This window comes from Mesoplodon densirostris, chromosome X (genome assembly GCF_025265405.1).
Source record: "Mesoplodon densirostris isolate mMesDen1 chromosome X, mMesDen1 primary haplotype, whole genome shotgun sequence".
NCBI classification, from domain to species: domain Eukaryota; kingdom Metazoa; phylum Chordata; class Mammalia; order Artiodactyla; family Ziphiidae; genus Mesoplodon; species Mesoplodon densirostris.
In genome coordinates, this window is record NC_082681.1 from 131,240,595 (window position 1) to 131,264,293 (window position 23,699).

Consider the following 23,699-nt stretch of genomic DNA (forward strand, 5'->3'; position numbering starts at 1 on the left):
TCCTCGTTTATGTCAAGACTAGGACTCCATCCTGCTCTAGAAAAGCTGTCCAGGATGCTTCTGGATTTGTGCTTTTGGAGTCACATGGCCACAGATGGATTCAGAGCATCCTGTGACTGCGACCGTGGTACCCAGGGCTGCGTGCTCCTAAAGATGGACCTACATCCCAGCCACCTTGACCCAAAGTGCCCAGCAGGTGTGAAGGAGTTTGAACTTTCCTGGGTGTCCTCCACATCCTTCATCTCTGCATCGACATTCCGTCTGCCCGCAGCATCAGAAGCCCGTCCTCTGAGGACTCCCCGTGCTGAATGAGGCACAGCCTCAACCCCACTCTAGAGCAAAGCTGCCAGCTGCCCACTTTCCCAGGCTCCCTCGCAGCTAGAGCAAGCTATGGGCCTGGCAGAAAATCAGATTCGTGTCCCAAGTCTAAGTTGGAAGCTGGTGCCCAAGGCAATGGGCCGCGCAGAAGCACTGCTGGAAAGGGGCCGGCAGCTGGTGCGTCTGCTTTGGAAGGCATCCGGGGTGTGCTTTCAGGGGCCGGCCCAGTGTCCAGTATCAAGGTGTGGGCAGCTCCCAGCGCTGTGTCTGTGCCTGGTGTTATGTGTATGGGCCCGATCCTGCAGCCGAACACGGCCCCCAAGCCTGGTTCTCCAGAGATGCCTCCGAGGCGCTCAATGTCCATGTCCTCCTCACCCATTCTGTTGGCTTTACATTAGCCACAGTCAGGTTCAGAGTTTGCACCTGAGAACCCAGGCTGCTGTGAGTGTCTGGTTAAAGTGACCTCTCTCAGTAGATGGGGTGTCAGCATTGCAGCTGGCAGGGTGGTTTTGATTGGGATGGAGGCAGACTGAGACGGTGATTAGATACCTTCACGAGGCTACGTGCCACGCCCTAAGCTACACCTGGGCACTGGGGACAGAAATGAGCATCAGAGACAGAGATGCTATCAGTCACTCCTCCAGCACAGCAGATCACGACAGACCACGCCTGGCTTTAAGCAATTTCCCTGTAAGGCTGGCTGCTGCAGGGGGCTGCTATGTTATTGTTTTGTAGATGGTAGTTGGGACAGTAAGGGGAAAGATCTAGGGGAGAGGAACCGATGGTGATGGGAGATGGGAAGGTTCTTGAAAAGGGGAGGGAACTGGGACCCAGAGCCAGGAGTCTGGACCTGACAGGTGCAGCTGGGAGTGTAGCTTGGGTGGAAAGATAAGCCTGCTCCTATCACGTGGCTTCTGTTTGATTTCAACTTATTGGCCAGTTTATTTACCACACCTTAAGAAACGTTTAAATGAGGCTACTTATTCCCCCTATTCCAAAGATACCCTCTTTGTCGATTACAGTTGTGTTTCTGGTGGCCATTTCTCTCAAGAACTTTGCTCAAGGGTAAGGATATTCCTAATAGGAGACCCTATCCCCCAGAGGATTAACTTCAAGTTTTAGGAGAAGGTAATACTGTAACAGTCCCTGCTTCCTTCCACCGTGGGTACCCCCCCTGCCCGCCCCCCACCCCGAGGCTCCCCACGCCCTCCCGCATCACGGGTCCTTCTCCCCGAGACCCCCCACGTGGTCCTCCAGGTGGAGCTGCTGTCTTCCTTTGCTTACCTTGCAAATGGATGAAGACACTTGGGAGAAAAAGGAGCCAGACTGGAAGAAAAAAAAAAAAAACAACATTCCACCCAATTCTGAGTCTTTTTGTAAGGGTACGTTACCTGCTTCCCACCCTCTCCCAGCCCTTTCCATGCATCTCACCAAGTGATGTCCAGGCTTCCACCAACAGTGAGCACCACCAGCATCCACAGGTGCACAGAAACCTTTCCGTGAATATAGAGAACACCTCAAAGGCCCTTTAGGAACAGCACCCAGATGTGGGCAGTTGAAAAAAAAAAAAAGTTTCTGTGCAGTGAGGGGAAACTTGGATTCCTGAAATAAAGTGGGAGCCTCAACGGACAAAACATTTTTAGAATCACGGCAGCAATGGGCTCCGTGCATCTGAAGGTGAAAGTTGGACAATCTGGATTCAACCCAGTTTCCTTCACAGCACAAAGAACCCCCTTCGAAGCTATGAATATGCCACCAGCATCGTTGCCGAAGCCACCAAAGCCCGCGTCCCACACGCATCTACCCCGGGAAGCTCTGCCCTGCACTGTGCAGGCCCACTGTGTTTGCTACAAAGGTCTCCCCGGGGCCTCCCCGGGGCTTTAGCAGCAGGGTTTGGGGTGCTCGGAGCTTCACCCCAAATCCACCATGTGGGAACACGCTTGGTCAACTTGGCAAGACTTAAAAAAGAGAAAAACAAAACCAGGCAAGGCTGAACCCCAGACAACACCGGGGCAGAGAGAGGAAGGGAGGGGCCAGCCCCTGGCTCTGTTCCAGCCCAGGATCAAGTTGGGGTTAGGGGAAATGGCACCACGACCTTCTTTTGTGACTCACGTGTACAGCCAAACGCAGCCCGTCTCGCTGCGTCTGCCTACCCCGGGGACAGCGGTTCAATTCAATTATGTCACATCCGTCCACTGATGAAAGTGGCATCAATGGGAACACCTGGCCAGGGCTGGCACGGAGCAGACTCCGGTCCACGTTTCCAGATGTCTGTGTGCATCGTGCCCAGTGTCCGCTCACCAATATCCACCACCTTAGGTTCTGCTAACTAGTCAAAGCTCACCCTTGAACTGCAACTCCCAGCAAACCAACCCCACTTGACAGGAGAAAATTCATCCGCTTTGACTTTCTAAAACAGCCAGCCTGAAACACAGCAACACAAAGGAAACGTACTAAAAAGCACGCTCCCTTTATATCGTAACGGGGCAGCTGACCCTCCTGCCGTCGCGACCCCGAAAGCGGCCCTCCCGCTGTTTTCTGCTGGAGAAGACACAGAGCTCTGTCTACACTCAGGGGTGTCAGCGTGGGCCCCGGAGGTGCCGACCAAGATGAAGAAAGCACACCCACCAAGTTCTCTATCAAAATAGAGCAATTTATTCAAGACACTGAATATGATCTGTTGATTCTCTCTTGAAACGAATGAGCTACGACGCACAAGGTGATTCTCTTTCTGGGAGCGTGTGAGGGTGAGGGGCGGAGGGAGAACGAAACGGGGGCCGTGTGGATGGAACAGAGTCTGGAAAACGCGGACAGGAGCACATCTGGCTGCACGTCTGACACAGACAATAAAAACCGCAGAAGCCAGAATTCACAACCTCAGTGAGCGGCGGAAGGAAAGATTCTGCATTTGACAAGAAACACGATAAAAAAAAAAAAAAAAAAAAAAAAAAAAAAGGTGGAACAGAAGGTTAAGAGAGAAAAATAACAAGGAACACAAGCAGACCCTTATGTTGGACAAAGTGCACTTCACTCGGCTCCAAGATCTATTTTTAGAAAGACAGAAGGAGCGTTGCGTTCTGGGTGTCACGTGGGGTCAGACGTGCCCCGTGGGCAGCATCCCTTGCCCAGGTGTGCGCAGAATGAGTTCTCAGTCACCGCAAACCCAACCGAAAATTCCGGGGAGGATCGTTGTGTGACTCCTGCTTTCAGAATCAAGGTCCCATTTGGTCACTGAGACTGAGGCATTGACTTCCAAGTGTTAGAAGCTGTAAACGACGTCCAACGCTAACAAGAGCCACAGGGCACCGATGACGGGGATGTGTCCGCTGAGCGCTGGCTGGCACGGTGCAGCTGGTGGGCAGCGTCTGCGGCTCAGGGCACGGCTGCCGTCCTGCTGAGAGTGGGAATGGGGTTCCAGGCGCGCTGGCTGCCTCGTCTTGCCTCCCTGGGGCCCCTGGGAGGCCCCTTCTCAGTGGCCGGCCGAGGACGCCAGGAACGCAGATGGTCTGCCTTCCTCAGCCTCAGGTCACTGCCAGGCCCGGGATCAAGCCCCCATGTCAGGGGCCTCACAGCCCTCGGCTCCAACCCGGCAACTCCCAACTGCTTCAGATTTACCAAGAGGCTGAAGTCAGCACTTGGAGACCCTGCGTACCGGCCGTCCAGTGAGGATCGTATCGTGAACAGACGGTCTTCACCCGTCAGCAGGCTTTGGCTTGTCAAACACAAACTGTGTCCTGACCCTGGACAGCTGATGTCTGTAGACGTGACACATTTTCATCAGGTGAGGGGGTCCAGATGGTGCTCGTCTAGATCCCCCCAAACTGCACCTCAAACCCAGTAACTTCTTGGTGGCAGGCAATTACCAGTGTACCCGGGGATGTCTGCCATCTTCACAGATGGCAGTGGAAACTCCGGAGAACGTTGATCTTCTTAGAGGCCAAGCGTTTAGGTAACAGATCCGGAATAAAATGCTCGACTCATACGTGAACAGAGCGCTTGTTGGTCTCCTACAGACGGGGCTTGAAGAACTCACAGATCCATGGAGGCCCATTAACGATCCGAGAAAGATGAATGCACTCTGGCTTTTGGGGCTGGTCCCCGGACAATCCAAGTTTTGCAGGAGGACCTGGTCTGCTCTGCCCATTAGCTTTTGCCTCCACGGACAGACAGCACCCTCTAAGTAACCTCGGGCCTTGTTGCTGGAACACACACACAGCTGCACCCTGCCTGCTGCCAGCCCCCCGGGCCCGGCCCCCTGCCCCACCCCGGCCTCTGCCTGCAGGAAGACCGATGAACCCAGAGGCCCTGTGTTCCGCGCCTTCCCCTGCTGCTAATTGAAAAGATGGGCCAGCGTTGGGTTATGACAACAAAGTACAAAGGTCACCGGATCCAATGAAAGGAAGCTCCTCCAGGAACACAAAGCCATGTTTAATTTTTTAAAAACAGTAAAAAGATTCATTATTACAAAAGGAAAACCTTGCTCCTCCTCCGTGGCAAGAGGAAGAAACTATGAACAGGACAGAAATGATTAGTGACACTCTACCTACGGAATTCACCTTCAGGACCGAAAACCTCTCTCCCTGTTCGTTTTTGTCGTTATTAGACCCAGTGAGATCCTGGAGCCTCTCCCGTCAGCTGTGCAAGGACCGGCCGAGGTGCTCTTGGTGGGGGGACCACAGGTGGCCCTGCGGCCTGAACGATGCCAGGCGGCATCCTGCCGAGTGGATGGCTGGGATGGCCCCTTCAACGCCGCTGGTCCTGGGAACGCTTCTCGGCTCCGAAGGCACGCTCCTCCAGGTCTCTCCTGCCGGCTACTATACGGTCCACACACCCTGAAAAATGCCAGGGTCTTCTTCGAGCTGGAAGGGCCCGGATTTTCCTCTGTGGCCGTAGGAGAGCCCCAGCGCCGACCCCAGGGCTGGCCCCTTCCCACAGAGTCTTCACTGCCTCTCAAGAAGCTGAAAGTGAAGGGAACAAGCCACCTCAGACCCTGCCTGTGTCTTCCTAAACTTTGTTTTTAAATATGAATCACACAAAGCTCTCTATGTCTGATGGCCATTTTAGGATTTTAAAATTGTTTTAACATAAAAATATTTTTTTTTCTCCAAAAATACTCTGGGCTCTCTCTTATAAGTCACTTTTTTTTTTCCTCCTGTAAAAAGTCCCCCTGCCCTGCCTTCTTACATAAAGCACTTATTATGCGCCAAAAGTGCCCTTGAGACCTAAGATGGGAAGCAACTATGAGGAAAGGGGCGGAGAGAGTGTGTGTGGGGGGGAGGGCGAGAAAGCCCCGCCCGTCAGAGACTCTGTGAGGGGGTGATGCCAACCAAGACCACGAAGGAAAGAAGGAGGTGGAGGGGGCGGGCGACATCAGCAAACAAGCAACAAACCCAAAACAGTTTCCACCTCAGACCCAAGGCCCCCAGACAACAGGATTCCAGCCCATAGAAAAACCACGGGACAAAGAGTCTAGAAAATAGAAAGTGTTGGGATTACAAAGTTGCCCGTTTCATCCGTACAAACTGGTCTTTGAACATCCTTGTGAGAGTAACTGTAGTGTCCAAATTTTTAGGAAAAAAAAAAAAAAAAAACCCACCACATGAGGACTTCCCCACCCCCATTTTGGTTTATCACAGCATTTTTTTCCTTTTTCTTTTTGGCACAGTTTTTTTTTTTTTTTTTTCTTTTCCTCTCAGCCATCAGAGCCTGTTCTGGATGGGAACCAAACCGTGCACCGTCTAGCTGGTGGCTTCATGCTTCCCAGGCTGAACGTTCCAGGTGGAAACCATTCTTTCCCCCTTTTATATGACTGTGTGTATGTTTTTGTTTTAAATTTCTTGATATAGATTACAAAAAAATAGAGACTCCTGTGGCCAGGGATGAGCTGATTTCAAAGTACACTCTAAGGTCAAGTCCGCACAGTTTTGGAGCTGACAGAAGTGTGTGTGAATAGTGCTACGACCCCACACATTCACTGCTGGTCCGTTAGAATTCTCTTCTTGTGTCTAAAATATTTCGTGTTTACTTTCGCAGATCTAAGACACACACCTGGAAGGGAAGAGAAAGCTCCTGTTATCTTGAGACACGACACAAGACGCCTTTAGAGCAGAGGATGGCAAACGGCCCATGGACCAAATCCAGCCTGCCACCCACTTTTTACAAGGTTTTATTGGTACACAGTAGAGAGGGTTCAGAGCATCTCTAACGACAGACTAACATCTGAGCATCTGACCAACCAACCCCAGGCAAACAGGACAGAGGGGAATAGCCAGGTCGAGGGCTATGCTAGGAACTAATGGGTTGGCCACAGCCATCGGCGGGTGTCACAGACCAGACACCAACATGGCAGGGCAGAGGGCAAATCACGCCTGAGCACACATTTGGGGGCCGGGCTGACATCTGGCCAGCCAGCCCACTGCCACCTGCCCTACAGCTCATGGCAATTCCAAGTGCAGGCATGAATCCAAAAGCTAGACATCTCAGGGGAACAACATAGGGCCACTGGGACCCCGGAGACCCGTGGAATGCAAAGTCGGGCCTTTATCACCCGAGGGCCCAGCAGGCTGGGAGCCAAGACAGGACCAAGCTTCTCAGCCTCGGCACCTGCGCTACTTGGGGCTGGTCACGTCCCTCCTGTGGGCATCCCGTGCACTGTAGCAGGTTCAGCAGCAGCCCTGGCCTCCCCTCACCAGATGCCAGTAGCCCCCCGACCAAAGCAGTGGCAACCAAAATGCCTCCAGACATTGCAGATGTCCTCCAGGGGCAGAATCACCCCGGTCGAGGACCACCAATTTCACCGAGAAAACGTCATTCAGTAAGTAAGAGAGACGGCTGCTCCCAGAGGCGGTGCCAGCCCAGAAGTTTCCTTCCCCAACACACATCGGCGGCGGCGCTCGGAGGCCACCACAGCGCTGGAGGCCCCCACGGGTATGGGGGGTCTGACTTTTCGTGTCTCCACCGCCGAGCCCTCCGCCCCCAGGAAAGTACGGGTGCTGCTTACGGAGCCGTCCGACGCACTGGCGCCCACTTTGTCCCCTCGGGCGTTCCAGCACACCTCGAAGATGCCGCCGGTGCCTCGGTAGCTGTGGACGAGACTTCCGCTCTGCAAAGCAAAGCCACCGTCACTCGCGATGCAGACCGCCGACGTGGCCCCCCAGGGTGTCAGCACAGAAACTTTCAAACAGAGAAGCTAACGGAGTTTTCAGCGGCCGTAACGCGCCTCTCTGACCTGCTGCCATGGGGGGCGTAGCTGACCCACGGCAGCCCGCGGAGTCGGCCTGAACATGCTGCAGCCGAGGTCACGCCTCCCAGGGGTCATTCCCGGGGGCCAGCGACCGAGGGGGGCAGGGGGACTGAGGCAGCCGGGGAAGGAGCAAGTCAACAAGGTCATGCGCGTCTTTATGTTTAGAGGCGTCCATCTCACTGAGGACCAGAGAGACCCTCAACATGTCTCAAAGCGTTCTGTGATTTATAAAATAATAAATAAATAAAGGCGTAAAATGATTTAATGACTTGCTGACAGCAGCAGTTATCTAACTGATGATGTCATTTTAGAAATCCATCCATCACCATCTCCAGCAAGAGCTCCTGCTACGCGTTAATGTCTGTTTTCCGGGTGGCCTATCTGGGGCTCTGAGGCTGGGCTCGGCACCAGGCTGGCTCCACGCAAGGGCCACCGTCGCCTCTTGCTCGCCGAGAAGACATGAGCACGTGAGGCGGCTCCTGGGAAGCCTGAGGTCTCAGTGGACCACCCTCGGGCCCCCCGCCGCCAGCTAACATGGCTCCCGCACCGCCTCCCTGCACCAGCCACAAGGGGGCGCGGGCTTGAGAAAGTACGTTCGTCCGAATGCCACCCAGGCCTAAAGGAATCACGAAGGAGCGTGGGAATAAAACAGGAGGGGAGGGACTTCCCTGGTGGTCCAGTAGTTAGGACTCCGCGCTTCCACTGCAGGGGGCACGAGTTCAATCCCTGGTCGGGGAAGTAAGATCCCGCGTGTTGCACGGGGCGGCCAAAAAATACAAAAACAAAAGACAAAACGAAACAAAAAAAAACTCCCCCAAAAACCAGGAGAGGAGAGGCCACACAAAATGGATCGCTGGCTGTCTGCAGTGACCCCTCCCATAGCACATTTCTCTCTTCCATTAGCAGGAGACCCAAGAGCCCAGTATACTCAAACACCGTCTCCTTTTACTTCCGTGACAGCATAACCAACAGTGACATACCTGCCGCTACCCAAACATAAAGCACTTCCCTTCAAAAAATCAAGACGCCATGACAACAGCCAACGAATATTCCTCATGGTCCTTGATTTGTTCCCTGAAGAAGCTACAGGAGCTGGTGTGGAACAGAGGCGGTCAGGGCTGGCCTCACCCCGGACGGCCGTTCCCCCTGGAAAGCTCGGATGGAAGGACACTTCTGACCTAGACCTCAGTACCCACAGGGCAGCCTCTCGGGTAGGAAGATGACTGGGCTACGATTTTCCAAGGTGACTCCTCATGCCCAAGAGAAGGAAGTGGCAGGTGGAAGGCTTACCTGCCAAGGACTCAGAAAAAGTAACGAGTCTATGGGCGTCCCTGGCGGGGAAGACCGACCGCCCACGCGGAGCACAGGGCAGATGGCACTGGGTCTGGGCTCCACCCGGGGAGCTGGGGTTTGTGTCAAGGCTCCGCGTCTGAGGTGAGGCATTCCTGAGCACACACTCATTCCCTGGTTGCTGTTCCGGGCGTGGGCCACCAAAATCATGACCGTGGGGGCGCTCTCTCTGGAGAGGACTGGGCGGTGGGAATCAGGGGATTACCTGCGTGTTCCAGATGTGCACACACTTGTCAAAGGAGCCGCTGGCCAAGTGCTTCCCGTCGGGGCTAAAAGCTACACTATAGACCGGTTCCTGGTGTTTGGTGAGCGTGTGGATGCAAACGCCCCGCTCCACGTCCCACAGTCGAACTGTAGAATCGAACGAAGCACTGGAAAGACGGGAGAGAAAACGTCACCACAACACACGCGGGTTCCCGACTCTTTCCCTAAGACGCGGCACGGGCAGCGGGCGCTGCCTTCCTTTCCTGGCTCTTACGTTTCGAGGGACAACAAGCGGGTACACTCTTCCTCTTCTAAAACGTGAACCAGATACACTGAAAACAAAGCCACGGTCGTAAAACACATCATCTCCTTCTTTTTTTGGGTGCTGTTACGAGGGAGACAAATTGACATCCACACTCATTTGTCTGTGCGTTTTTCTAAGATATGAATGATATGTACTTTGGTATTCACTACGTTTTCTAAAGCGCTCCCACAACTTACAACACGACATCTATCGTTGCCAACTAAAATAATGCTGAGAGCCGTATTTGGGGAAATAGCAAACCGAGTGAGTACAGAATTAAAATATAATCGCATTCAAATACACAATCGCACTCCTGGGAGCTGCAAATTTTAGTAATTTCCAAATTTGAAAGAAGCGTACACAGCACAAAGATGCTTTACCCGGCGCTGCTTCTCTCTGCAGGGACTTACAGGCAGCAGCACGTCCCTTTATGCTTGGTAAGTAGAAGGATCGCTTACGCTCGTAATGGGTGCCACGTGATACACAGCACCTTCCAAGTTATAAAAAAAAGAGAAAAGAGAGCGTTCTGTATCCTAGACATTTAAGTGGATTTCAGGACAATTACTTGAAATAAGAGAGTAACGGCCTTCGTGTTCTTCTGGATCGGCCTTTCAGCTGATGTGGGACTTCTGTCCAGTGTTTTCTAAGAGACGTCCTGGGGTCGGTCCTTTCAGTAACACGAGTCCTTGCTGCCTGGCGAGGCCGCCCACCCCACGGCTACACAGCAAAGACGGAGGGCTCTCCCTCATTGACAGGAGGGCCGTGCCACCTGCCACTTTGCCCCACAACCCTGTTCTCTGCAACTACACAGAACAAACCCACTGCTGCTTCCTGGCAGGGAGACATTCCTTCCCAGGCCAAACAGCTAAACAAACACCCATGCTTTGTTGCACCATGGGCTCCGGACCCCTAAGTAACCCGGAAATTCAGCCTCAGAACCTCTTTAGTTCGTTTTTCTAAAGGTTCCTGTTAAAATATCATACTGGGATCGGAACATTATATCCTGCATGGGGTCCGATGAGCACGGGGACGAGTCTGCTGACTGCAGGCTAAGTGATGTAGTTCCGCGGAGGCCACTGTGGGGACTTACAACCACTCTTCTCAATTCTGGCATCTGACTGACTAGCCACTCCTCTGCCTCCAATGCTGGTGTCTTGGTGGGGCGGGGGGTCCACTGTATAAACCAGTTAGGTCAGATCTGGCTGCAGCTGGGGAGACTTATCACCATTCAGCATTCTCACCACCTGCAGCTCCGAGTTGAACCAAGTACACCAAGCCCAAGGTCCAAGCTGAACTGTTACCTTTCTCCATCAGGAAAGCAAAGTGCTGGGAGCCTGGACACATACTGATTCCTCCCACCAGCCTCACGGTGAAGACCGTCCTTACCTCGAGTTAGCCGTCACGTGATAATTTATATCTCGGGGCCCTTTCAAAATCAGCCGCCTCTCCATTTACTATGGAAAGGTGTAAGCACATTTGGAAGACAACTTGGCAATATTTTCTGGGCTCTCTGGATACGAATAACTTTGACCGGCCACATTGCTGGCTCAGCCACAGTGAGCAAGGCTGCTTTTAGGAACCGAGACTGGGCTGAGGGCTGCCTTCCCTTTACCTTGCTAGCATGATGTTGGAGTTTGGGTTGCTGGTGGCTGGCCCGGTGGGACTCCACTTTATGGTGTATATCTCTTTGCTGTGAGCTTGGAGGTCATGGACACACGTATCCTGCTTCATACTCCAGATCTAGAGAACACATTGGGAACACGGTGAGCAGCGGCTGCTTCTCCCACGGGGGCAGGTTCTCCACCACCCCTGCTGGGGGCATGCCTTAGGTTCCCGCCTCTGGGAAGCTCACGCCCAGCGGGGTAGGCAGCTGGCGGACTGGCCAGTAGAGGGGCCGGCTGAACACTAGGGGGTGCCCGTGAGAAAGGCCGCGGGAAGGGCAGGATGAAGCAGTGAGGTCACTGCAGGACAGCGACTTTTGCCATTTGCCAAGAGGAAAGACGACAGGGGTGGGAACAGCGCTCAGAACAGAATAGCCAGCTGGGGGAGCGTGAATGTTAAGACCAGCACTGAGTACGGGGGGTCGCCTGGGTTGGTCAAACGGCTCAGCCTTTTAGAAAGCTTTACCTTTAATGTCATGTCATCAGAGCAGGATGCTAGCAACATCCCAGAAGGATCCCATTTGATGGCATTCACCTCATTCTGGAAGAGAGCAAAGGGTTTCAAAAAGAAAGAAAGGCCTGGGAGCAGTAACACAACCTTCCAGCAGGGGGAGGGAGCGCACTGTCCTCTCTGCAAAAAGCCTACTTGCATCCACCCTGGAGAGAAAAGCACACACCCCAGGCCACGTGCGTATTCCCCCTTTCCTTACGCCGCCTTGCTCAGTGATACAAAATGCACAGCCGTGTGCCACACATAACCAGCCACCCTCATCTTATTTCTCTAAGGAAAAAAAAAAAAATCACATCTAGGAAGGAAGCCAAATGAATTTACACAGAGTAAGGGCAGCACGTAAAAGCAGGAAGACCAGCAAGTTATTTTAAAGCTGACTTGGAGAGTCATTTCCCTGCTCACTATTAATACGACAGCTACCCGCTCTGTCTAAATCTGTCAGGACATCTCTCTTTTGGTGCTGAGTGGAGGGGGAGGAAACGTAAAGACGCAAGGTTACCCAGAGGGGTAACGCAGGCCCAAGACGATGTGACGTGAACACACACACGCAGGCGAGCACACGTTACCTGGCTATTTCCAGAGCAAACGGCCAAGGAAACAGAACGCTGTAACTCGGCACATATGGAAAGCTCTAGCAGGCAGGCCAGTGTGCAAAGGGGACTGGGCGGAGGCACCGAAAGGAACAAGGCTGCAGGCGGCCTTCCGGTTCTGGGGGCCAGGGGACCTCGAGGCTAAATCCTGGAGGGCGAAGGCAAATGCTCCCGTGGGCAGGGGAGCCGCCTGCAGCTGAGTGGAGGCGGGGTGGGCCGGGGAGAGATGGCGGGAGCCAGCCACCGGTCCCGGGCCTCCCATTTCCAGTAGGGGGACCGTGGAGCCCCGTCCCGTTCTCTCAGGCCTGCTGCTGCAGCCTAACAATTAACTCATTTCACACTCATAATTAACTTCCCAATCAACTGCACGCTGCTAAGTCCTCTGGTCTGGATGACAAATGGTAATGGTCATGCTACTCGCTAAGGGCACTGAGTGCTGAACGTGCGAGACAGGGGGGGATAAGGCTGCGTCTGTGTTCCCTGTGGTACCCGAGGTGGAAGGTCCAGAAAATAGGGAGGGACTGGAACCTGCAGTACAAGGGGCAGGCCTGTGGGTGAGCCCGGGAGGTCGAGGCGGCCGGACTGAGCGTGTGCGCACAGGCAAGCGGACCCAGGAGGACACCGAGAGAAGCGGTGCCTGGTGAGAGATGCACACCAGGGACAAGGGCAGCGTGGGGGGCTCTGAGCGTAACTGCTGAGAACAGAACCCGAGGGTGCATCTCCGAGGGCCCGCCTGCAAGAGGGAGCTGGTGCCCACTGGCCGTCCCCAGTCGAGCCCCCTCCCATCTTCCAGGGTGAAAGTGGAGTTTCCTCTCCCTCCGTCTGCAGCCCAAGTCACAGTTCCCAGAAAGCATCCAGAAACGGCGCACGGGGTCTCGGGAAGAAATCAGCTCGACTACATTTAGCTCACGGCTTGTGTGGAATGGTGGGCTGCCATGGGACCCGTTTAAAGAGCCAGGTGGTGCGAGGGCATGAAAGTCCCAAATGGGGCAGCTGGCAAGTCACAAAGATTTCCTAGTAAAAGCTCGGGGACGGTCTAGGCGTAGAGGAGAAATAAGTTGAGGTCAGAAAAATTAAAAAAGGGTCTGTTTATAGCCACGACAAGATGTTAACAGGACAATTGGTCCCTGGGCTCTGAAAGAACCTTCTTTTGGAAGCAGGGACCTGTAAGGACAGAAGCTGGAAAAAGTGGGTATAAGGAAACAGGCAAGTGCCACGGACAGTGCAAGTTATGTCGGATAAGTTAGTGGCAAGGGATGCCGTGAGCCAAAGGCGGGGAGCAGTGCAGGTGTGAGGTGCTCCCAGCCAACAGGTCCTCCAGGAGGACCGGGGTAGAGGCGGGGGCGCTGCACACCAGAGGGCTCTGCCAGGGAAAGGCTGTGAAGAGCCTCGTGGGCTATGCGGGAGAATCTGATGATACCTCCAGAGAGCAAAAATGCTAATGTGAAAAGACACACGCACCTCAGTGTTCACAGCAGCATTATTTACAACAGCCAAGACATGGGAGCAACCTAAGTGTCCATCAATACATGAATGGATAAAGAAGATGTGGTACACACACACACACAGACACACAGACACAGACACACACACACACACACGGAATGCTACTCAGACAAGAAAAGAATGAAATTCTGCCACTGGCAACAACATGAACTTGGAGGGTATTATGCTTAGTGAATGAACTAAGTCAGACAAATATCATATGCTATCACTTACACGTGGAATCTAAAAAAATACAACAAACTAGTGAATATAAGAAAAAAGAAGCAGACTCAGAGATACAGAGAACAAGCTAACGGTTACTGCTGGGGAAGGGGGAGGGGGAGGGGCACGACAGGGGAGGGGATTAAGAGGTACAAACTATTATGTACAAAATAAATAAGCTACAAGGATACATCGTACAGCACAGGGAATATACCCAATATTTTATAATAACTATAAATAGATTATAGTCTTTTAAAATTTGAATAGCTATGTTGTACACCTGAAACTTATATAATATTGTAAATTAACGATACCTTGATAAAAAAGATTAATTAATTAAAAAAACGAATTCAGTGAGAAGTCAGCTGGTGTCTTGAGTTTCTTGGATTGAATGTTGATGTTTTCCACCCAATTTAGGAAAATTTGGCAAAATCATCGTGTCAAATAATTTTTCTGTTCCATTCTCGTCTTCTCTCTCCATTACACATATATGCTACAGTGCTTCACACTGTCTCGTAGGTCATTAAGCCTCTATTCATTCGTTCAATCTTTTATCAGTTCTTCAAATTGGCTAGTTTCTACGATCTCTCTTCAGGTTTACTAACCGTATTTCTGCAATCTCTCCACCATCCATTAAGATCTTCACTTCAGACGTTCTACCTCTCGATGCTGAGATTTCCACTTGACTGTTTTAAGAACAGTCTTCCTTCCTCTGCCACCCTTGCACATCTATTCACTCATTACAAGCAGCCTTTCCTTTATTTCCTCATAGAGTCGAATAATAGCTACTTTAAAGGCTTTCCCGCAAAATCCAACATCTGGCTCATCTCAGGTACCTTTTTTTTTTTTTTTTTTTTACACTGCCTGCCCAGATGGATAACTGGGATAGCCAATCACCTGAGATAGCCACAGCAGCCCAAGGAGCAGTGGGCTGCCCAAGAACTGGTCTGCAGTCACAGCATCCTTTAACCCTCGGCAGAGGGGAGCCAGCTCCCAGCTCCCAGCACATCCACAGGAACCCGAGCCCCACGGTCGGAACGCGCACTTACTGTGTGTCCCTGGAACGTTTTGACCGGGCGGTCGCAGCCGAGCCTGCAGACGTGGATACACATGTCTGTGCTACAGGAAGCGAAGGTGGTGTTGTTCTGCCAGTCCACGTCAAGAGCAGGGGCTGTGGAGCAGCAAACGGTCGGGGGGAACATTTGCGTTTAGCAGTCGTGCACAGAGCTCAGGTGACTCAGAAGTAACAGCAGTCAAGAAGCCTAAGGACGAGACCCAGCAGCACCCCCAGTGTGGACACCGCCTCCGTCCCTCACACGCCTTAAAGTCTGTCCTTCGCCTTTGGAGGGACGCCCAGAGGCCTCCGGAGCGAGACCCCGTGACACCTCAGGTGCCGTAAGCAGAGTCTCTTGCTCCCCCGGCACAGGTGAGACACGGTAGGGGAGAAGCACGCCGTCTTCTCCCGCACCTTGCCGCTCCCGGGAATATCACTGTGCTGGGCTGATCGGATTTGTTTTAGATAGAGGGGAGAGGAAGAAGATTTCATATCCTATGTTCAGGGTATCCGCACTGAGAAGATCTCCCACAGGGACTTCCCCGGTGGTCCAGTGGTTAGGACTCTGTGCTCACTGCCGAGGGCCCGGGTTCCATCCCTGGCCGGGGAACTGAAATCCCACAGGCCATGTGCCGCGGCCCAAAAAATACCCCACCACACAGTTCATGCATTCCACCAACTGGAGGATGCTTATCGTTGACAGGAACCCCTGAGGGGTCACAAGTGACCTTACGATGAACACTGCCTATGGCTCCTGGGCCTTTCTCAGGGGCAAGTGGCTCCAAGAGCTCTGTGAGGTTTGGGGGATGGTGACGGCCCTCTTCCCTTCTCCCAACCGCCCCGGGAGACTACTCAGCATCTTTGTTCTCTCCACACACTTCCTTGCTTCTGGGCAAACAGAGGGTTAAGTCCTGCAAGCCCCCGGTGAGATCTTCATCGACGGATCGACCCCCTAACCGTGTCCCACGTGTGCTTCTTACAGGCAGGTCAGCACTGAACTGGGAGAAGAATCCAGCTTCCTCAGGATACGTTAACTCGGACCGCCCCCTCCCGTGCTCAGCCTTCAAGTACGAGGTGCACCCGTGCGCACGCGCCAGCTTTCCACAGCTGCAGGGCCGGGTCCCCTCAGCTCCCCTGTCCAGCTCTGTCCCCACACAGAGGCTATGGGTGGGAGGATCTGGCCGGGACGCAGCACTGGCTTTTTCAACAGCCCAGGGCGTGCATCTGTGTGTGTCACACCCCCTGCAGAGCGGTTCAGCACGGGCCCCCGGTTTCTGCTGCATTTCCCGCGTGTGCCCAGTGGAACAAAGGAACCAGATCCACTTGGTCAGAAGGACGTTCCCGGGAGCCAGGGAGCAAAGAGCAAAGCCGCAGCTGCTGCCGTTGACGACACTGCAGGAGCCAAACCCCGAATTCCTGGGCCAGCCTCTGCAGTGGGGTGTGCAATTAATACGCCTGGAAGAGGGACCATCTGGCGGGCGTCTCAGGGGCTGGTGACCAGCACCTGGCCGTAAGAATTACCGTGCGCTGAACCCCTGCCATCTGAACGGAGGATGCTGTGTACTCAGGCGTCTGGCCCCATTCTGTGTCGACGGTGCTGCCAGGACCCTGCCCTCCCCCAGGAGCTCACCATCCAGTGTGGGTGGGGCCAGGTAATGGGGCTAAGCTATTCTGGGGGTCTGTGTGGCCTCCCTGCCCACACTTGGCCAATGATGTTTGACCGTCAGCAGCACTCTAGGTACAGCCAAGCATTACTACTTCGCTTTAAAAAAAAAAAAAAAACTTTTAATTTTGAAATGCTTACAGAATCACAGGACGCTGCGAAGATGTAATAGAGAGGACCCACGTTGTACCCTTCCCCCACTGGTGGCATTTTATGCCCCTACAGTACAACGCCCAGGCCCAGAAGGTGAATGGGCGCCACGCGTGTGCAGTGCTGCACTGTTCGATCACGTGCACAGGCTTGTGCAATGACCACCGCAGTCAAGATCCAGAACCCTGTTCCATCGCCACGAGGACCTCCCTCTGCCACGTCACCAGCACACCAAGCCCTCCCTGGACCACCCCTCAACTCTGGCTCCACATTTAAAATTTCATCATTTCGAGAATGTTATGTAAATGGCATCATCCAGCACGTGACCCTTGGAGACTGGCTTTTTCCACGCAGCAGAACCCCCTTGAGAACCTATCCAAGCCGTCGCGTGTTATCGATAGTCTATTGGTAACTGTCCCTTGTCACTGCCGAGCGGAGGAACGCCGTCAGGCTCTGAGCTAACACTCCCTGCTGTTGGTGAACAGCGGACGCACCCCGCCAGGCCTTCATGGCGAACACCTACGGGTCAAGGCGGTTTCACAGATCCACCCATCAAACGCTAAGGAAAGGTGCCCCTACCGCTCTCCCTGCCTGTGCTTCATCCTGAAAAACAGCGCCCTTTCTTTCCATCTTGGACAGTCTCTACCACACCGCTTGACACTACAGAGAAAGAGCAAATAACACACGGAGCTTCCTGACCCAGCAACAGGATATGGGTCGACCTCGTGGGCAGCAAAACCGCAGGTGAGAAGCTCTCTCAGGACACAAGAGACATGTGGTCTGCGGGATGGAAAGCCACTCCATGGACCTTGGCAACGCTCTGGGAAGCCTTGGTACACGAATTCTTAAGATAAAACTGTTAGACGAACCTTACTGATGGTTATTTTGGGCAAATCATTCTCTGAAAAACAGAAGCCAGAGCTCTCTTCATCACAGATATTCCCCCGTCACGTGAGCACGGACGCCAGCACACCTGGTATTCTGCGCCTCTGCCCTGTCACTGCATCCGTCCTGACAGGGCTTGGGACTCATGCCAAACTCGATGGACATCCACCAGACTCACTTGCTTTGTGCTGCCGAGTCTACAGCACAGATGTCTGACATGGAGATGACACACACAGATCAAAACCTGGAGACTGGGTTGCCCGGGACTGGGGAAAGGGGGAATGGGGAGTGGGTTCTTAGTGGGTAGGGGTCTCCTGATGGGAGGACAGAAATGCTGTGGAACTAGACAGTGGGGAACGCTTTGTATATTCTGCCCTGTCCAAGCACACCCACACAGACACACGCACAGGCACATACACACACAGACACAGGTTGGGATGCCAAGCTGCCTGCTCTTGGAGCCCTGTCCACTTCCTCGTGGGGAAATATATTCTATAAAACGTTCACCAACTTCCACATCATCAGTGGCATCAGATTAAAGCAACAAGAAACTTCACTGGCGGCCCGAGCAGGTGTCTCCGGTGTGGTCCCAAGCACAGCTGTGGAAGAGACGGGCTGCCTCTGCAGGGGAGCGGGGTGCAAACCGGCGCCTCCCAGGTCTGCCTCCGTCAGGAGGGAATGGAGTGCCGCGTGGAGTGACAGACGCTGGCGCCCACGCATTTGTCACAGTCGTGTCAAGGCCTTGTCGGAACCTTTCCTCATGGTCTGCTCCCTGCAGGACCATGTATGTCCCCCGCGTGGAGCCCTCCCTGGGCACGGCGGAGATGCACCGTCTTGGGGATTCCTCGGGGCCAGTCCTCTGGTTCAGACCATCACCAGGCACCCAGAAATACCCAGCAGGGAAGACCCTCAGATCCCCTCCTGAACACTGTCCCGGGGCCACCTGACACAGTAAACGTCCACCCTGTACACTCAGCGACTCCCTCTCAGTGGAGCAGGCGCCTCTCGGGAAGGGAAGCAGCATCCGCCCCCTGCCGTCGACTTCAAGCCAGCTTCTCCTGACAGTGTATTCGTCTCCACCTCTGTCCTAAGGTAAGAGACCACGTCTCACAACAGGACTGAGTCACATGGAACGTGAAGCATCAGGTGGGAATCTGGGAACCTGGACTCCCTAGACCCCCGGCTGCCCCACGTGGCCTGGTGAGGACCCGACACACACAGCGACGTGTGTGGTCGAGAACAGCAGCTACCCATCCGAGCAGGCAAGACCACTGCAGGCCTGACACTGCCCCCTGCAGGAAGCCGTGGCGGCAGGGATGGCATTGGCCCGAGCCTGGGAATTCGGATTTCCCAGCATGTCCTAACCGGTAAGAACGGCTTCTGGGCCTCCACCGTCTGTGCAAACAACGTGGTTTACGCCGAATGCCACGCGCCTCCTGGGAGTGCAGAATTTGGGTGCAGGCGGGCACAGGGTGCCTACTAACCAGAAATGCTGGGCACCGGGCTCCGCTGACTTCACACGACCTTTCACACGCACGATCACCGCGTGCCTCCGGGGGAACCCAGCAGGTCCTACGCGACCCCATCAGGAGACAACCTTTGGAAGGTCTGGATCTCGCCCCATGTGCCTTTGCCCTATGCCGACACTGCTCTGGATCCTTTTACTGTAATCCATCTGAGCTATGAACTCAACTGCACGCCCTGGGGGTCCTCCCGGGTGAACTGCGGAAGCTGGGCGAGGTCTTAGGGACGCCCCCGACCCAGCGCCCTTAGGACAGCAGCAGAAAGGAGCCCACGCCAGTTCTGGGGCTGGTTCGCAGCTTTGTCTTTAAACTTTTGAGCAAACGAGTGCTGAGGGTATGTGTACGTTGGAGACCTCTAGAGCAGTGCTTCCTGTGAGAAGGGTTTCCTCGCTACCAGCTATATTCCGTGCACGCCATCCTCTACACATTCACCATTACTTTAAGGGACACTTCCTAGGACTCTGAGTCATTATTTTTGAAAGACAAAGAATAAAAAGGGAAATTTAAAAAAATACTCACCGGAATGAAACGGAAACTGCTGTTTGGCCTCTCCTGTGTGGGCATCCCAAATTATTGTGGTCTGTGCTCCGCAAAGAGAAAAAAAAAGTTAGTTACTATTCTTCTTGCAAAGTTTCCTCTAGAAAAATTTATGATACAAGAAAATGCAGTGAGCCCCTCTTTTTTCTAAAGCAGCACTGTCCAATAAACAGTATATAAATAGCATGCAAGTCACACAACAAGTTTAAAATGTTCAGTCACCACACTAAAAAATTAAAAAAGAAACCAGTAAAACTAATTTTAACAATAAAGTTTATTTCACTCCAGCAGGGCGAAAATATTATCATTTCAACATAAGATCAACATACTCATATCAACAAGATATTTGGCATTCTCTTTTCCACCCGTGTCTTTGGACTCCTGGGTGTGTCTTACACACTTAACGATCCAGAGGGTCACACTCATGAAGTTGGCCACACGCACTGGTTATTCCACCAGACACAGCAGCTGTAACTGATACTCGCAAAACTACCAGTTTTGGTGGGAAATCCCCCTTATCCTCAAACATGAAAAGCTATTGAAAAAACTATAACGATAAACACCTTTTTGGCACTTTTCCCAATGAAAAGCTGCAGAAATGAGTATTTCTGAAAACTCCCCTGACCGTCACTCCATGAATTGGGATCACTAGACAGAGTAGAGAATTGGGTTACACTGGGGTCTGGCACTGATTTATGGGTCTATATATAAGGAGGAAAAAAAAAAATGATCTCCTCCCCGGAAAACAAAGTAAATCACAAATGCTTAAGAACGTACTAAAGTTGGGAGACACTTAGGGAAGAAGGCATCTGGCAGCTCGATGAAGACCACGGGAATTAGTTCTTAATCTACTGGAATTTTCAACTCAATCGGAACCTTTACACCTCCCTGTCAATGATGTTTAATAAAGATTTTACTTTAAGAAGAACTAGTTCTATTTCGTATCAACAGCAGTAATTTTCAGAGGAAATACTCAGAGCAATGAGTATCTCTGAAACTTTCGGCCAGCTCTGGACCAATTAACCATTTTTTTTGGGGGGGCCGCGCTGCAGAGCTTATATAGGATCTTAGTTCCCCAACCGGGAACTGAACCCGGGCCCTTGGCAGCGAAAGTGCGGAGTCCTAACCACTGGACTGCCAGGGAATTCCCAACAATTTTTTGTTTGATGGAGTATAACTTGTTTTCTTAATTGAGCCACTCACAAATCTGGCAAGGCAGAGAACATATAAACCCTTCCACAATTCTGATACAATTTCACCTACTACATCAATAATTGTAACAACTTGTTGATGTTTTAATGTTAAATATACACTGGGCAAAAGAAAGTATTCCTTATGCAAAAGCTTTCAAGAAACTGAAACACATTTTAGCCACTTTGGGTTAAGCACGCACTAAAGGTCAAAGCCAACATCCCTAAATTACATTTCCTCCCTGAGAATATATCACTTTACAGAACATGACTATTACTCCTGCCATGCTTGACTAATCATGGCAGATAGTGTCTGACTCAGAGGCTACTAGAATTCCAAATGTGCATTTCCACTAACCATCCAGTTCATCGCCTGGCAGAAACAGAAGATAATCAGGTAGAAAATCCACAATGATTATAAAAAACGGCCTCAGGGACAGGGAGGACCTGCAGATGCAAAGAATTCTCTGGAAGAGTGTGAAAGCTAAAGGGCAGTTGTCATTGGCGTCCAGGGCCTGAGTTCCAATCTGACTTTATACCAATGTGTCCCGAGGCAAATTAGTGAAGTTCTCTGGGGCTCCATTTCCCCCTCTGTGAAATGGGCCGCATCAGCCCAGAGAGCCCAGCCCCTCGCATGGGCATCTACCTTACTCCTGCTCTCAGGGAAGCCTGTGGTCTACAGCGCGAAGCAACAAGTCGTCAGACTAGGAAAACAGAAGCCTGGGGAGAGAAAACCGTTTGTGTTCCTAAAATCACTCTGGGGGGTGTAAGTTTATGCAGAGGTCACCCCACGCCAGTGGGCTTCTTCAAGCAGTGGACAAACGCAATTTGGGGATTTTCTTCTTTCTATCAGTGAACTATGAACCTCAAAGTAAAAGGTGTGACGGGCCGGGGGAGAGCTTTGATCAAGGTCTGTAGAGCAGTCTACAGCACATTAAGACACGATGTGCTATAAACGAACACTAAGATCAAAACCACAGAAACAAACAAAAGAGATCCTTCTGATTTCTTAACGGGAGGCCGAATTCTCAGAATTCATAGAAAGCACGATGTTATCTGAGATTAGACATAAATAAGCATCTACAGATCACAGCAATGTATGTATCTTAAGCAGACACTCACTTTGTCTACTCCGGCACTCAAAATGTAATTCCCCTTCTTGTTCCATTTCAAGGCAAAGATGGGGCCTTTATGTTGGCCTAAGGTGCTGGCCAGGTTACCTGGTACGTAAAACACAAACACAGTGAGCAGGGTGGCTTCCGAGCCTCAGTCTGTTCACTGAATGACGACAAACCCAGCACCTCCTCTCCGACCCCAGCACAAGGGAGTCCGGACGTACCGTCTTCCGTCCATATTCTTGCAAAACCGTCGTAGGAACCTGTAGCCAACAGTGTGCCGTCACTCTGCAGGTCAGGGAGAAACACAGACCAACAGAAACAGCTTAGCAGAAGCAGCACTGGAAAAGAGCCCCCCTCATTAGCCCCGGGCGGGAGCACCCGAGGCCAACGACAGGTTCCCAGTCACGAGACTCCCCAGGCCCGCTGGCCTACTTTATAGCTCGCACTGCCCTCCAATTAAATAAAATGTGCGACCAAACAGGCTCCCCGCATACAACCAACAAGGAGGCGAGGGGGCAAGGAAAACACATGGCAACCCCTCAGCACTGACGACGTCCATAAAAAATACTGTACGGGGCTTCCCTGGTGGCGCAGTGGTTGAGAGTCCGCCTGCCGATGCAGGGGACACGGGTTCGTGCCCCGGTCCGGGAAGATCCCACGTGCCGCGGAGCGGCTGGGCCCGTGAGCCATGGCCGCTGAGCCTGCGCGTCCGGAGCCTGTGCTCCGCAACGGGAGAGGCCACAACAGTGAGAGGCCCGCGTACCGCAAAAAAACCCCAAAAAACAAAAAATACTGTACAAAAAGTTATCGTGAGACTCCTGGAGACTTAGGTGAGCTCTTAAAAATATGTGCAAATAGAGACGAGTGGTGAAATGACAGAATATGCATAAACATGATAAAGGGCAAGCAAATCAAAAGATGTTCCAATCAAAAAAAAAAAAAAGAGTCAGAGAGCTCTGTGTCTCTCACGTATTAAATGTACGTAGCACAGTTGCTGAAGCCTCAGGGTGGAAAGTCAACTTTCCTTCGTGACAACTCACAGAGCACCAGCAGAACGGGTTCCCTGATAAAATCACGAGACAGACTCCATCCTGCCAACGTGGGGCTACTGAATACCCAGCTAGAGGTCCGCCCACATGGAGGGCCTCGGGAGGAGCGCTCAGAAACGGGGTCCAATCCCCCAGGGTGGGCTGACCAACAGTACTGCCCCCTTCCTGCGTCTGCCCGGCTCCGTCAGCATCACGGCGGCCCTCGCTGTGGTGTACACGTGTTCGAGTGTCTGGGCGGTGGCGGAGGCTTACGTTCCAGTCCAGCGAGGTCACGTCTTTGTTACTGGGGACGTCGTGCCCCCCCTCCCGTATACAGTGCCTCAGCACGAGCTGCGTGGAGCCCCCGTTGCTGTTTTCGTTGAGGTTCCATATCCTGGCGGTTGAATCTCCAGATCTGCGCAAGGAACACACACAGCATTCAGCTTCCGGTCCCAGGCCCAGCAATGCGCACCGCTACTTGCTGTCTGGCTAGGTCGGGCATCCTCGGCACGGGGTCCTCCGTCCTGACTCACAGTGGTTTTCTCTTCCCGACCTTTTTTGCACTTAGTAATTTGAAATGTCTGTGCATTGCTCCCCACCCCGCTGAGAAAACGGCCGGACCGGGCACTTCTGCACAGCCTGCGGAACTCGGGGCGCCCCCAG

At 52.7% G+C, this 23,699-nt stretch overlaps 1 protein-coding gene across 5 annotated transcripts in view; it reads right to left on the reverse strand.

Moving 5' to 3' along the window:
* Positions 1-4,727: 4,727 nt before the first annotated feature.
* TBL1X (transducin beta like 1 X-linked) overlaps positions 4,728-23,699 on the reverse strand; it is a 223,626-nt gene continuing 204,654 nt past the window's right edge. For all 5 annotated transcript variants that reach the window (XM_060086317.1, XM_060086316.1, XM_060086312.1 and 2 more), the window contains 10 exons: positions 23,310-23,451; positions 22,230-22,293; positions 22,013-22,110; positions 19,683-19,743; positions 14,938-15,059; positions 11,547-11,621; positions 11,032-11,159; positions 9,117-9,282; positions 7,319-7,420; positions 4,728-6,366 (listed from right to left, as the gene is read on the reverse strand). In XM_060086317.1, coding sequence (XP_059942300.1) covers positions 6,340-6,366; positions 7,319-7,420; positions 9,117-9,282; positions 11,032-11,159; positions 11,547-11,621; positions 14,938-15,059; positions 19,683-19,743; positions 22,013-22,110; positions 22,230-22,293; positions 23,310-23,451 — 985 coding nt within the window. In that variant the 3' untranslated portion in view covers positions 4,728-6,339. The remainder of the gene's footprint in view (positions 6,367-7,318; positions 7,421-9,116; positions 9,283-11,031; positions 11,160-11,546; positions 11,622-14,937; positions 15,060-19,682; positions 19,744-22,012; positions 22,111-22,229; positions 22,294-23,309; positions 23,452-23,699) is intronic.